The 15,440-nt window shown below is 40.7% G+C and overlaps 1 protein-coding gene across 3 annotated transcripts in view; it reads right to left on the bottom strand.

Moving 5' to 3' along the window:
• The window catches only part of spata6 (spermatogenesis associated 6), a 134,668-nt gene extending 120,224 nt beyond the window's left edge, over positions 1-14,444 (bottom strand). For all 3 annotated transcript variants that reach the window (XR_012101032.1, XM_073063041.1, XM_073063043.1), the window contains exons 1-2: positions 14,365-14,444; positions 10,372-10,423 (exon numbers count right to left, since the gene is read on the bottom strand). Coding sequence is in view for 2 of the 3 variants with exons in the window: in XM_073063041.1 (XP_072919142.1) it covers positions 10,372-10,423; positions 14,365-14,420 (108 nt within the window). In the remaining variant the exon portion in view is untranslated. The remainder of the gene's footprint in view (positions 1-10,371; positions 10,424-14,364) is intronic.
• Positions 14,445-15,440: the final 996 nt, after the last annotated feature.

Raw genomic sequence — 15,440 nt, 5'->3', positions numbered from 1 at the left:
GGAATGTAATGTTGACAGGTATGAGCTGTTACAGTTTGGGACAACTTATAACTATGAGCAGTGGGGCACTGAGCAGTGCAGTGGAACAGAGGCATACAGATCCATAATTTGTTAAAGTGGTGTCACAGGTAGATAGAGTTGGTAAAGAGAGCTTTTGGTACATTGGCCTGAATAAATCAAAGTACTGAGTACAGGAGTTGGGATGTAATGTTGAAGTTATATAAGATGTTAGTGAAGCCTAATTTGGATTATTGTGTGTAGTTCTGGTCAACTGCCTATGTGAAAGATATCAACAAGCTTGAAAGTGTGCAGATAAAATTTGCAGGGATGTTACCAGGACTTGAGAACCAGGGTTATAGGGAAGGATTGAATAGGTTAGGACTTTATTCCTTAGAGCATAAGAGAATGAGAGGAGATTTGATAGAGGTATTCAAAATTATGAGGGGTATACATAAGGTATATCCAAGCATGTTTATTTCCACTGAAGTTGGGTGAGAGTAGAACTAGGGGTCATGGGTTAAGGGTGAGTGATGAAATGATGAAAAACATGAGGGGGATCTTTTTCACTTAGAGAGTGGTAAGAGTGTGGAACAAACTGCGTAAGTGGTGAATACATGTTTGGTTTCAACGTTTAAGAGAAATTTGGATTGGAGGGCTATAGAAGGCTATGGTCTGGGTGCAGATCAATGGAAAAAGACATGGAATAGATGGGCTGAAGGGCCTGTTTCTGTGCTGTAGTATTCTATATCTCTATGAGTGGAATGATGCAAGATCGACATAGTTTCTGTTTAATTAGTTGTCAATTTGTTCTCTTAGACTGCAGAACAGAAAAGGTGGAAGAACTCGACCAGTCAAGCAGCATCTGTGGGAAGTGAAATGATACTAGCATTTCAAGATTCAAAATTCTTTATTGTTATTCTTCATACATGAGTGTGAAGAAGAACAAAATGATCAGGTCCAAGACTCTTTGTCAGGACTGGAAAAGAGAGAAAATAATTTTAAGTTGGAAACAATGTGGGGAGGCATGGATAGGACATAACCTTGACTGATTTCTCTTTTCACAGATGTTGCTTGATTGGCTGAGTTCTTCACCATTTCTGTTTTTGTTCCAGATTCCAGCATTGACTGTCTTAGCTGTTCTCCTATGGTTTCAATCAAGAAATGCCCTGGTAAGTCAGCACACTGCTGGGGTAACCACAACGAGGAGGAGTGGAAGAGTACTTGGTGGCAAATGACCACATTGGGTTTCAATGGAACATTTTTCACAGCCACGCATTACCAAAGAACAATATGTAAAAGGTGGGCATATGTTAGGGAGCTATGCCATTACTTTTGTCACAACTGAAATGCATGGACAGCAGATCTAAGGTAAAGTGAGGCAGATGCTGAACATGTAAAGTAAAACAGAAAATGCTCAGTATGCCCGGTAGCATCCATGGATGGAGAAAGAGAGTTAGCTGTTCTGTTCAATATCTTGTCATCAGAAGTCACTGTCAGGACCATCAGTAGCTGCCAAGACCAGCACTGTCTTCAGTTTTCCACAAGATTGCAGCTTTGTGAATATAATGTGGGGAAGTACAAGGATAGCTACTTTAAAATGAAAAGAAAAATATAGCTTAAATGGAGAAGGTTTGCAAAATGCTGCGCAGACTGATCTGGAAAGCTTCATAAAACAGATAAGAGAGCATGCAGTCAGAACAAACAAGATATTTGCCTTTCTTACCAAGGACAGAATGTAAAATGAATGTAATCTTTCAACAGCTGACTGAGCTTTAGTGAGTCCACACCTGGATTATAGAATACAGTTTGGTCTCCTTCCTTAAGGGGAGATATATTGCATTGGAGGCAGTTCAGAACAGGTTCACAAGGTTAATTCCTGGGATTATGAGTTGTCTTATGAAGAAAAATGTGTAGGTTGGTCCAATTTTTATGGAATTTAGAAGAATGGGAAGTGATCCTATTGAAACCTGAAAGATTCTAAGGGATTTTAACAAAGTATTTGTTGAGAGTATGTTTCTCCATGAAAAGGAACCTAAAATTATTGCCGTAATTTTTGAAAAAGGAATCACCTACTTAAGATGGACATAAGGAATTTCTTCTCTTAGAGGGAAACTAATCCTTTGACTTCTCTACCACAGAGAGTTGTGGAAGATGAATTGTTTTCTGTTTTGGTCTGGCATATATTCTATTTTTAATCTAGAGAGGAATCAGGGAATATGGGGAATAGGCTGGAAAGAGGAATAGGTGTGAAAAACAGTCACGATTTTTTGAGTAATAGAGCAAGTTATTTCTCCATATTTCTACCATTTTCTGTTCTTCTGTTTGTATTGCCTCTTTTTGATATGAAATAATCCTTTTGGGACCTGATACATGGCTTTGACCTAAAGTATTGACAATTCTTTTCCCTCAACAGATGCTGCTTGACCTGCTGAATTCTTCCAGCAGATTGTTAGTTTAGGTATGGTTCTGTCGTAATCCATGCAACACCACTTCCTGCAAGTTTTCCTCCAAGTTGCACACCAGTTTGACGTGGAAATGTATTGGTGGTGGCTTTAAATCCTGACCACACAGTTCTATCGATAAGCCTTCAACAGAAATACCGCAGCTGTTCAAGAAGGTGGCTCACCACCATCTTCTCTAGAGTGATCAATTATGCAGAATAAATTCTGGTCAGCGATGACCACATCACAAAAGTTGAATAAATATAACATGAGGTAACATGAGAGTTATAATACTGGCAAATGTATATATGAAAAAGACACAGAAATCGTCAAACAATGGCTCACTGTCTGGACTATTTCAGAGGGGCTCCACAGCAAAGCTGTGTTTGTGCTTCAACATCTATGATTGTGACCTTACTTTATACGCCTCTCTGTACCTAATGGACAGCAAGAACTTCAGGAAGAAACAGCAGCACAAAGTGTAAGGATTTCTAATGGAATTCACAAGAATGTAATGTGTGTCATCTATTGTTCCTGATGGGAAATTCACTACCTCAGAAAAATAAAATGCCTTCCCTATTGCCTTATTATGAGGGAGGGGAGTGGGAGGGACTTCGGGGTTCTAATATTTAACTGTCATTCATTCTTTGGAGCACTCCTCTGATTACATGGATAGTTGCGAAGAAAAAGCATTTCAGGATGTATATTGTATATATTTCTCTGACATTAAATGTACCTTCAAACCTTTGAAAACTTTAAAATACATAATTTACTATTCAACCAAATGTTAGTTTGTCTTTTTTATTTCCATAAAGATTCCACTCTTTGAAGCAGCCACTTAATTAAGCCGAAATGTATTGGTTCGACGTGTCCCAATTAATCGGAATCCACTGCATTATGGAACATAGAAATTTACAGCACATTACAGGCCCTTCAGCCTACAGTGTTGTGCTGACCACGTGAACTCCTCTAGAAATTGCCTAGAATTTCCCTAGCACATAGCCCTCTGTTTTTCTGAGCTCCATGTACCTATCTAAGAGACTCTTAAAGGACCCAATTGTATCCACTTCCGCCACCGTCACTGGCAGTGCATTTCACACGCCCACCACTCTCTGCGTGAAAAACTTGCCTCTGACAACCCCCCCGAAGATGTCCCAATGACCCAAAAATCTGCTCCAATCCTTCAGTCACGAATTTATACTCCAACTCATTCTATTCCTATAATCACTGTCACGTGGCACATCGGCATTATATCAGCAAAGGTCCCAGCACCAATTCATATGGTACATCATTTGCAAAAGGCTTTTATTTAGAAAAATTCTACACTCTGCCTCTTCATACCCAGTTAATTTGGATACAGTTCACCAACATGCCCTAGGTCCCTTATGGACCAAAGGGCCTGTACTGTACTGTGCTGTGGTGTTCTATGTTTTATTCCTTTTGCCACGTTTTAGTGAATATCAAAAAGGGAAGAAGAACAGATTTATGATTGGCTAAAGAGCTGGCAGGGGGGCAACAGGTTTTTTACATCATTGGATCACTTCTGAAGCAGATGTGACCTGCACAATAAAGATGAACTGGATCTGAATTAGAGGGGGGATTTCAAAGAAACATCGAAAACCTACAGCACAATACAGCCCTTCGGCCCACAAAGCTGTGCCGAACATGTCCTTACCTGAGACATTACCTAGGGTTACCCATAGCCCTCTATTTTTCTGAACTACATATACCTGTCCAGGAGTCTCTTAAAAGACCCTATCGTATCCGCCTCCACCAACGTCGCCGGCAGCCCATTCCACGCACTCACCACTCTCTGCATAAAAAAACTTACCCCTGATATCTCCTCTGTACCTACTTCCAAGCACCTTAAAACTGTGCCTTCTTGTGCTAGCCATTTTAGCCCTGGGAAAAAGCTTCTGACTATCCACACGATCAATGCTCCTCATCATCTTTTACAACTCTGTCAGGCCACCTCTCATCTTCCGTTGCTCTAAGGAGAAAAGGCTGAGTTCTCGCAATCTATTCTCATAAGGCATGCTCTCCAGTCCAGGCAACATCCTTGTAAATCTCCTCTGCACCCTTTCTATGGTTTCCATATCCTTCCTATAGTGAGGCAACCAGAACTGACCAGGGTCCTATATAGCTGCAACATTACTTCTCTGCTCTTAAACTCAATCCCACAGTTGATTAAGGCCAATGCACCATATAGACCCGGACCCCAAGATCCCTCTGATCCTCCACACTGCCAAAAGTCTCACCATAAATATTATATTTTGTCATCATACTTGACCTACCAAAATGAATTACCTCACACTTATCTGGGCTGAACTCCATCTGCCACTTTTCAGCCCAGTTTTGCATCCTATCAATGTCCTTCTGTAACCCTTGACAGCCCTCTACACTATCTACAACACCCCAAACCTTTGTGTCATCAGCAAATTTACTAACCCATTCCTCCACTTCTTCATCCAGGTCATTTATAAAATTCACGAACAGTAGGGGATCCCAGAGGCACACCAGAGGTCACCGACCTCCATGCAGAATATGACCCATCTACAACCACACTTTGCCTTCTGTGGGCAAGCCAATTTTGGATCCACAAAGCAATGTCCCCTTGGATCCTTACCTTATCAATCTTCTGTTATCTATTTGGTTTTCAGTTCGTAATCATAGCTTTTATTTCATTTTTGAATGCGAGTCAGATTTAATATCACTGGCATATGTCGTAAAGCTTGTTGGATCCCATGTCTCCTTACTTTCTCAATAAGCCTTGCATGAGGTACCTTGTCAAATGCCTTGCTGAAATCCATATACACAATATATACTGCTCTACCATCATTAATGTGTTTAGTCATATCCTCAAAAAAATTCAAACAGGCTCATAAGGCACGACCTGCCTTTCACAAAGCCATGCTGACTATTCCTATTCATATTATGCCTCTCTAGATGTTCATAAATCTTGCCTCTCAGGACCTTCTTCAACTTATCAACCACTGAAGTAAGTCTTGCTGGTCTATAATTTCCTGGGGTATCTCTACTCCCTTTCGTGAATAATAGAACAACATCTGCAACCCTCCAATCCTCCAGAACCTCTCCTGCCCCCATTGATGATGCAAAGATCATCGCCAGAGGCTCAGCAATCTCCTCCCTTGCCTCTCACAGTAGCCTGGGGTACACCTCATCCGGTCCCGGTGACTTATCCAACTTGACTCTTTCCAAAAGCTCCAGCACATCCTCTTCCTTAATATCTACATGCTCAAGCTTTTCAGTCCATTGTAAGGCATCCCTACAATTGCTAAGATCCTTTTCTGTAGTGAATACTGAAGCAAAGTATTCCTTAAGTACCTCTGTTATCTCCTCCGGTTTCATACACACTTTTCCACTGTCACACTTGATTGGTCCTATTCTCTCATGTCTTATCCTCTTGGTCTTAATATACTTGTAGAATGCCTTGGGGTTTTCCTTAATCCTGTCCGCCAAGGCCTTCTCATGGCCCCTTCTGGCTCTCCTAATTTCATTCTTAAGCTCCTTCCTGGTAGCCTTATAATCTTCTAGCTCTCTATCATTATGGAGCTTTTTGAACATTTCGTAAGCTCTTCTTTTCTTCTTGACTAGATTTACAACAGCCTTTGTACACCATGGTTCCTGCACCCTACCATCCTTTCCCTGTCTCAATGGAATGTACCTATGCAGAACTCCATGCAAATATCACCTGAACATTGCCACATTTCTTCCACACAGTTCTTCCTGAGAACATCTGCTTCCGATTTATGCTTCCAATTTCCTGCCTGATAGCTTCATATTTCCCCTTACTCCAATTAAATGCTTTCCTAACTTATCTGTTCCTATCCTTCTTCAATGCTATGGTTAAGGAGATAGAGTTGTGATCACTATCTCCAAAATGCTCTCCCACTGAGAGATCTGACACCTGACCAGGTTCGTTTCCCAATACCAGATCATGTACAGCCTCTCCTCTTGTAGGCTTATCTACATGTTGTGTCAGGAAACCTTCCTGAACACACCTAACAAACTCCACCCCATCTAAACTGCTCACTCTAGGGACATGCCAATCGATAATTGGGAAATTAAAATCTCCCACCATGACAACCCTGTTATTATTACACTTTTCCAGAATCTGTCTCCCTATCTGCTCCTTGATATCCGTTACTATTGGGTGGTCTATAGAAACACCCAGTAGAGTTATTAACCCTTTCCTGTTCCTAACTTCCACCTACAGAAACTCCATAGACAATCCCTTCATGTCTTCCTCCTTTCCTGCAGCCGTGACACTATCTCTGATCAACAGTGCCACACCCCCACCTCTTTTGCCTCCTTCCCTGCCCTTTCCGAAACATCTAAAACCTGGCACTCAAAGTAACCATTCCTGACCCTGAGCCATCCAAGTCTCTGTAATGGCCACAACTCTATAAAAGCTCCTTTTATGGAGCTTTGCCAGTGCTGCTGTGATGGGTTTGAACTATTCTGGCAGGGGAGTGGGAGTACTGCTGCTTGGGAGGTTGAGTCATATGTAGGAAGTAGAACAGTCAAATTTAGTGGGAACATTGAGCAGTAGCAGGAAGGGAATTCTGAGAGGTCATCAAAATGAAGACTTATCTGCATTTTATGCAAAGAGACTCACAGGTAAATTGAATGGTGCATAATGTTGTTATAATGACAGAAGCACGGCTGAGGAAATGCCAGGATGGGATGCTCAGTGTTCCGGGGAATAGAGGGACATGACAAAGAGAGGCACAAAAAAGAATGGGGTTTTGCAATGCTGATCAGGGAGAGTGCCACTTAGGGAGGATATCCTACAGGGATTAGCTAATGAGACTAATAAGAAATGTGTGAACACTTTGATGGGGTTATACTATGGATCTCCCAATAGTCAACATACATTAGAAGAACTGACATGTATAAAGATGGGGATAGAGCATAAAAGCTATAGTATTGCAGTAAAAGAGAATTTTATTTTTTGCTATATTGACTGGGATTGCTTCTGTGCAAGTGGCTTAGAGGGAGAGGAATTTCTGAAGTGCATTCAGGAGTTTTTTTTCTGAAGCAGTATATACAGAGTGCTACTAGAGAGGGGGCTGTAGACCTACGGAATGAAGACAGGCAATTGATTGGTGTTTCTGCGGAGGAGACTTTTGGGAACATTGATCATAAATTGGTAAGTTTCAGAGTCATCATGGAAGAAGATAAATTTGATCATTGATGTAGGGTCCTAAATTGGGGGAAGTAGATTTTGATATAACATATATCAAACCAATAGGCAGCATTTTATACAGAATTTTACAGTAAGAGTTAAAAGTATTTTTTTTATTGATATTTTCAAATGATCCTTTTCACAACACAAATGACATTGACTCAATACTTTTTATATCCCGCTACTTGGTAATTTGAGGAAGATAGTGTATTGTACGTCTCTGCTGGGAAATGCAATCAAATGTGTACAATCCATTTCTACATAGATTAGTCATACTGTGTCACTAAATACAGCAAACTTCCTGGCATTTTCAACAGCTTGGCTACTGATTCATTTATAAAACTGAATGATATGGTTGATCAAGTGCCAAAACACTAACTACTAAAGGAAAAAGCAATATTATAATCAATACTTCATTACCTATATAATTGAATATTCATAAATAGATAATAAAAAGCATTTTAAATAATTATATTTGAAAAGTCATCTTCTTTCCATTTTTGTTTTCTTAGACTTAACATCATGATGTCTAAATCTTAATAATAATGAGGATAATGGACAGCTGATCACTCAAGGCTGTGATATTTCCGGGGCAAGTCTTGAAATGAGTAAGTTTCTTTTATTAGCCTATTCAAAGTGCTTGACATCTGTTCTATGTAGCAGCTCTATAATCTGAACCAATACTGGCATAGGAATTGGTTCAACATTGTGAGGAATTGAGTCCATAAATATGCCCAACTTTGCGCATGAGAAAAAAGCTGAATCTAATTCACCCCTCACCCACAAAACCCCCACTAGCACACTGAGATAAAAATACATTCATGGAAACTGCAATGTTCTGTGACCTTTACATCATAAAAAGTCTATATTGCAACCTTTGATTATCAAAGAGCATTATAGTGGTATATAAAATACTATTTAACTTTTGAAATTTATAGATTTCCATCCACTTGCCTACTTTTACATTGGTGCAAAGTTCTAATGTGTGACAATAAACAAACTGCCATTCACTTTCAATGGGAAATTTCTACATGCAAGCAATTTAATTGCTCATTTGAATGAAACTGCTTAAAACATAATAATAATCTAGGTTTAATTTCACTAACAAATGTCTAGATGCATGTATTTGAAACCCTATATTGTTTCACTTCTCACTGCATGGATGCATCTTGCTTTGATTGGCAAGTATTCAGGGTCATACAGCATGGAAACAGGACTTTTGGCCCACCAAGAATACACCAAGCATCAAATGCTCATTTACATGAATGCCACTTTAAACCCTTTTTTTCCCCCTTAGACCTGGAACTCAACATTCCACTTGCAATGGGATTCTTGACTTCCTGACCAATAGACCACAATCATTAAGGATAGGCAGTCACACCTCCACCATGATTGTGATTATTCTAAGCACTGATGCTCCACAAGGCTGTGTCCTCAGCTCCCTACACTACTCCCCCGTACACTCACAAATGTGTGGCCAGATTCCACTCTAACATCATCTACATGCTTGGCAATGGCATTACTGTAGTGGGCTGAATCACAAATAACAATGAAATGGGAGTACGGGAAGGAGACAGGTGGCCTAATGAATTGACCTTTCCCTCGATGTGAATGACTTCAGGAAGGAGAAATGCACACATTCTCCTGTCTCTATCAAAAGTACGGAGGTTGAGAAGGTTGAGAGCTTCAGGTTCCAAGGAACGAACATCACCAATAGTCTGTAATGGACTGACCCACACAGGAACCATGGCCTAGAAAGTACACCAGCACATCCATTTCCTCAGGATGCTGAAGAAATTTAGCATGTTTATTTTGGCCCTCACGGTTTTTTAATGAACACGTCAGAGTAAGCATCCTAACCATGGCTTCTGCTCTGCTCGTGACCATGAGAAGCTGCAGAGTTTTGAATGTGGCTCAGTACAGCCTCCACTCCATGGACTCTGTCTATACTTCTCGTACCTTGGTAAAGCAGCCAGCATGATTAAATACCCCACCCACCACTCTTCTCACCCCTCTCATCAGGCAGAATATACAAAAGCCTAAAAGCACATACCAGCAGATTCAAGGTCAGCTTCTACCACGCTGTTGTAAGACTATTGAATGGTCACCTAGTACAGCAAGGTGTACTCTTTACTTTACAGTCTACCATATAATAGCCTTGTACCTCACTGCCTGCCTGCACTGCACTTTCTCTGCAACTAAAACACTTATTCTCTTATTGTTTTTGCTTATACTACCCTATTACACCATTGTAATGAAATAATTTGTGTGAATGGCATGCAAAACAAAGTTTTTCACTGTACTTTAGTTCATATAACAATAATGAACCAATTTACCAATTTGCTCACCTACATGCTGAGGGTAATTTACAGTGGCTAGGTGCACGTGATCTCACATGTCCTTGGAAAGTGGAAGTAAATGAAAACATGCAGCCTCTGAGAGAATGTGCAACGTCTGCACAGGCATATTAGAGATTAGAATAGAATCTAATTCAATGGATACTACTGAAATGAAAATACACCAGGCACTATTACAGATATCACCCAATATAAAGTTTTGTGATTGGTTAGAATTATGGGTTAACCGCTGTATGAACAAACAGAAGAGGTGTGGTCTCAGCATGAAATACAAACATGAATAACAGTCATTATTGGCTACCTAATATTTTTAAATAACCTGCCACTAAGTTATCTCACAAATTAGGATTTTACTCTGACTTACTGTAAGTTTTTCAAGTGTCATGTTGGCACACATTTGTACTATCAAGTTTTCTCTGCAAGAAAAGAAAATGAACATTCAGTTACTTTTGTGGTGTTGATTAAGATCATTTTTTATTTTTAATGTGTTTTAGTTACTTCTAATGTGTTGAAAAATCCTTAGTTATTTTTTGAATGGGGGCTTGTTTCTGCACAATGCTGGAAACCTGACTTGGGTAGATAATGTTTAACTACCTTACTTATTGTCTCTCTTTGTAGATCACGTACAGCATTTTGCAGAGGTGTCAACCTCTTTCCCATCCTACTCCCCTCAGCTCAGAAAGTTCTCTGACTTAATGCTCTCCGATCTACCAATCTGTTGATAAGACCATAAGACCAGAAGAATTAGGCCATTCGGCCCATCAAATCTGCTCTGCCATTCCATTATGGCTGATCCAGAACCCACTCAACCCTATATACCTGCCTTCTCGCCATATCCTTTGATACCCTGACCGATCAGGAAATTATCAACTTCCACTTTAAATATACCCATGGACTTGGCCTCCACCGCAGTCTGTGGCAGAGCATTCCACATATTTACTACTCTTTAGCTAAAAAGTTCCTCCTTACCTCTGTTCTAAAGGGTCGCCCCTCAATTTTGAGGCAGTGTCCTCTAATTCTGGATACACCCACCATAGGAAACATCCTCTCCACCTCTACCCTCTCTAGTCCTTTCAATATTTGGTAGGTTTCAATGACATCCCCTCGCATTCTTCTAAACTCCAGTGAGTACAAGCCCAAAGATGCCAAACACATGTTAACCCTTTCATTCCTGGAATCATTCTCATGAACTTCCTCTGGACTCTCACAATGACAACACAGCCTTTCTGAGATATAGGGTCCAAAATTATTGAAAGTACTCCAAGTGTGGCCTGACTAGTGTCTTATAAAGGCTCAACATTATCTCCTTGCTTTTATATTCTATTCCCATTGAAATAAATGCCAACATTATATTTGCCTTCTTTACCACAAACTGGCCCTGTAAATTAACCTTCTGGGAGTCTTGCACGAGGGCTCCCAAGTTCCTCTGGACCTCTGATGTTTGAACCTTCTCCCCATCATCCTAACTGCCAGCAGCCCACATCCAGCCCGTACTGGCCCATCTCCCAACTCGTCATGATCTTAGATTGCTGACTATGCTCGCAGCTAGCAACACCCCCCTCGGCACTGCCTACCATTCACCTGAACACCCTATATTTCCTCAACCAGCAATTGGGTCGTCTGATCTCTGTCCGTGTAAGACTTTTCAACAAGCTGTTTAAATTTTGTATCTAAACCGCTAACAATTCAGTGTTTTGGCTGAGACAATTAGAGACAACATTTCTTTAGCTGTTGGGTTCCTTAACCGTTTACTTGAAATTCTTACCCTTCCCTGGCTTTGTGAAGCCTAAGGTTTTTCATGGTACTTAAAGTCTTAAATAAAGAAGGTATTTTGTCAAAAAAATTTAATTCATGCCCATAAAAACTGCTCAGAGAACCACTGCAGGGCAGACCAGCACTTAAATAAGACATAGAAGCAGAATTAGGCCATTTGGCCTATCATGCCTGCTCTGCCATTCTATCATGTCTGATACCTTAGCCCTCTGAAACCCATTCTCCTGCCTTCTCTACTTAACCTTTGACACCCTGACTAATCAAGAACTTATCAACATCTGCTTTAAATATACTCAATGACTTAATATCCACAGCAATCTGTGGCAGGAATTCCACAGATTCACCACCCTCTGACTAAAGAGATTCCTCCTTATCTCTGATTTAAAGGGGCATCCTTTTATTCTGTGATCTGTGGTCCTAGAACTCCTCCACTATAGGAAGCATCCTCTCCACATCCTCTCATCTAAGCCTCAACGAGATTCCTCCACCCTCCCTCACTTACTTCTAAACTCCAGCAGGTACAGGACCAGAGCAATCAAACCCTCCTCATACGTTAACCATTCATTCCCAGGATCGTTCTTGTGTATCTCCTCTGTACCCTCTACAATGCCAGCACATCGTTTCTTAGATAAGGGGTGAAAAACAGCTCACAGTTCTCCAAGTGCAGCCTGACCAACACCCTATAGAGCCACTCCATTACATCCTTCCATTTATAGTATCTTCTAGTCTACTCGACGCGTGGACTTGGCGCGTGGCCCAGTGGCTAAGGCGTTGGTCTAATGATCTGAAGGTCACTAGTTCAAGCCTCAGCTGAACAAGGCACATTGCTCTGCGACGACACCAATGCCAAGCTGTATCAGCCTAGTGCCTTTCTCCTGGACAACATCAGTGGCAGGGAGAGGGGAGACTTGCAGCATGGGCAACTGCCAGTCTTCCATATAACCTTGCCCAGGCCTCAGTCAACATCGAAATTGATGGACAGCCAAAGAAGAGAAGAAGTCTACTCAAAACATTGCATTTGCCTTCCTTACCTACAAGCTAACCTTTAGGGAATCCTGCACAAGGACTCCCAACTCCCTTTGCACTTCTGATTTCTGAATTTTCTGTCTGTTTAGAAAATAGTCTGTGCCTTTATTCATTCTACCAAAGTGCATGACCGTACACTTCCCTGCATTGTATTCCATCTGCCATTTCTTTGCCTATTCTCCTAATCTCATAAAATCTTGCTGCAGACTCCTGCTTTCTCAGCACTACCTTGTCCAACACTTATCTTTGTGTCATCCACAAACTTTGCCACAAAAACATTAACTCCATCATCCAAATCATTGAGATATAATGTGAAATGAAGTGTTCCCAACACCAAGCTCTATGGAACGCCACTAGTCACGGGCAGTCAACCCGAATTTTTTATTTATTGAGATGCAGCGCAGAATGGACCCTTTTAGCCCTTTGAGCCACTCTGCACAGCAACCCCTAATTTAACCCTCGCCTAATCATGGGACAATTTACAATGACTAATTAATCTACCAACTGGTACATCTTTGGACTGTGGGAGGAAACCCATGCGGAGAACGTACTAACTCCTTACAGACAGTGGCAGAAATCAAACCCGAGTCACTGGTACTGTAAAGCGTTGTGCTAACTACTTCACTACTGTGCAGCCCCCTTTAATCCCACTCTTTGCCTTCTGCCAGTTAGCCAATCTTCTACCCACGCTAACATCTTTCCTGTAATGCCGTGGTCTCTCATCTTGTTTAGCAGCTTCACGTGCGGCCTTCTCAAACTCCAAGTAAACACTTTTGTCTATTATCCTGCCTGTATTTTTCTCAAATAATTCCAACAGATTTGTCAGGTAAGATTTCCCCTTAAAGAAACTGTGCAGACTTCTGCCTATTTTATCATGTGCCTTTAAGTACCCCATAACCTCATCCTTAATAATGGTCTTCAACATCTTCCCAGCCACTGGAGTCAGGCTAACTAGCCTATAATTTCCTTTCTTCTGTCTCCCACCCTTCTTAAAAAGTGTAGTGGCATTTGCAATCTTCCAGTCCTCCACAAACATTCCAGAATCTAATGATTCTTGAAAGATCATTACTAATACCTCCATAATCCCTTCAGCCACCTCTTTCAGAGTTCTCAGGCCTAGTAAACATAGTCCAGGTAACTTATTTACCTTCAGACCTTTCAGCTTCCTAAGTACCTCTCCTTAGTAATAGCAACTACACTTACTTCTGCCCCTGACACTCATGAATTTCTGGCATATTGCTAGTGCCTTCCACAATGAGGAATGATGCAAAATACTTATTAAGTTCACCTGCTACTTTGCTGTCCCCCAATACTACCTCCCCAGTACTGTTTTCCAGCAGACAAATACACACACTTCATATATTTGAGAAAATTTTTTGGTATTGTTACAAGGATTAGTAGTAACGATCACTTAGGCACAGTGTGAACTTGTATTTACTTCGAGTACCCTTTATTATCTCAACTGAAAAGCACGTGAATTTACATAACCAAATATCTATGTCACACCTACTGTTTTTCTGACTATTTATGAACAGTCAGAGAATAGAAAAGGTAATACCCAAGAAAGAAGTCTATGATGGCCAGGTGCTCCTCATGCTCTGATCTAATCTCCATGTATCCGTAGGGTACTCCACATCCATGGTGGTTGGTGTCTGGAGAGTTATCACAGCTTTGCTCTTATATACTTGCCTTAGCAGTTCAAATGTTACATTTCAGTCTCATTGGCTGTAGGTCATCTGACTGACCTATGTCACCTTCATATTGGCTCTGGTTCAAGCCAGAATCCATCTATTGGCCTTTTCCACAAGTGTCAACTAGTAATTTATGGCTCTTTGTTTTAAATCAGTTACCAAACTAGTAATCAGCTTGAATCACTCAGGCAGACACAGATCTGCATGGTATATCATACCAAGAACAGCTCACAAATAACTTCTTATTTGGAAATTATCTCTAGTCCATCAATTGCCTGGAGCATCATTTCATCTGCTTTAAAATACTGATTCAGCCACATAAAAAAGGTCACAAAATGGAAGCTTCACAAAATGGCAGCCTCCATTCCTTCAACCTCACGGCATGAACAAAGATCAAAAACAATTTTCTTCTACTTCTACTGTCATTGATTCATTTGAGCTCACTGATTTGTGGATGGTAGTTCTTCCTGGCCAACACTATCCTCTTTTATATTGTTGATTAGCATACCTTTATATTTCATCTTTTCTCTCATTGCTATTTTAGCAGTTTTCTGCTGATTTTTAAAAGCTCCCACTGATTTTTGCTATATTATATACCTCTTTTATTTTTAAATTGGCTTGATTCCCTTGACAGCCACAGTTGCTTCATCCTTCCCTTAGGATACTTCTTCACCTGAATCATTAATACTTCATACTGAATCACCGATACTAAATCGCCTAGTTCCTCTCAGGTTTTTATTTGTTCAAAGCATGGGCTACTTGAAAGACCTCTTTTATAGCTGATCCCTACTGAACCCAAGACCATTTCAGAGGACAGTTAAAAATCGAGCACAGTAGTGGCTCCAGAGTCACATCCAGACCATGTGAGAATGCCATCAACTGTTCTACATCAATTCTTCAGCCCAAAAAAAGAATATTTCCGTTAGACATCTTACAATAGCAC

The sequence above is a fragment of the Hemitrygon akajei genome, chromosome 12, assembly GCF_048418815.1.
Source record: "Hemitrygon akajei chromosome 12, sHemAka1.3, whole genome shotgun sequence".
Classification (NCBI taxonomy): Eukaryota; Metazoa; Chordata; class Chondrichthyes; order Myliobatiformes; family Dasyatidae; genus Hemitrygon; species Hemitrygon akajei.
This window is presented reverse-complemented; position numbering and strand designations above follow the sequence as displayed.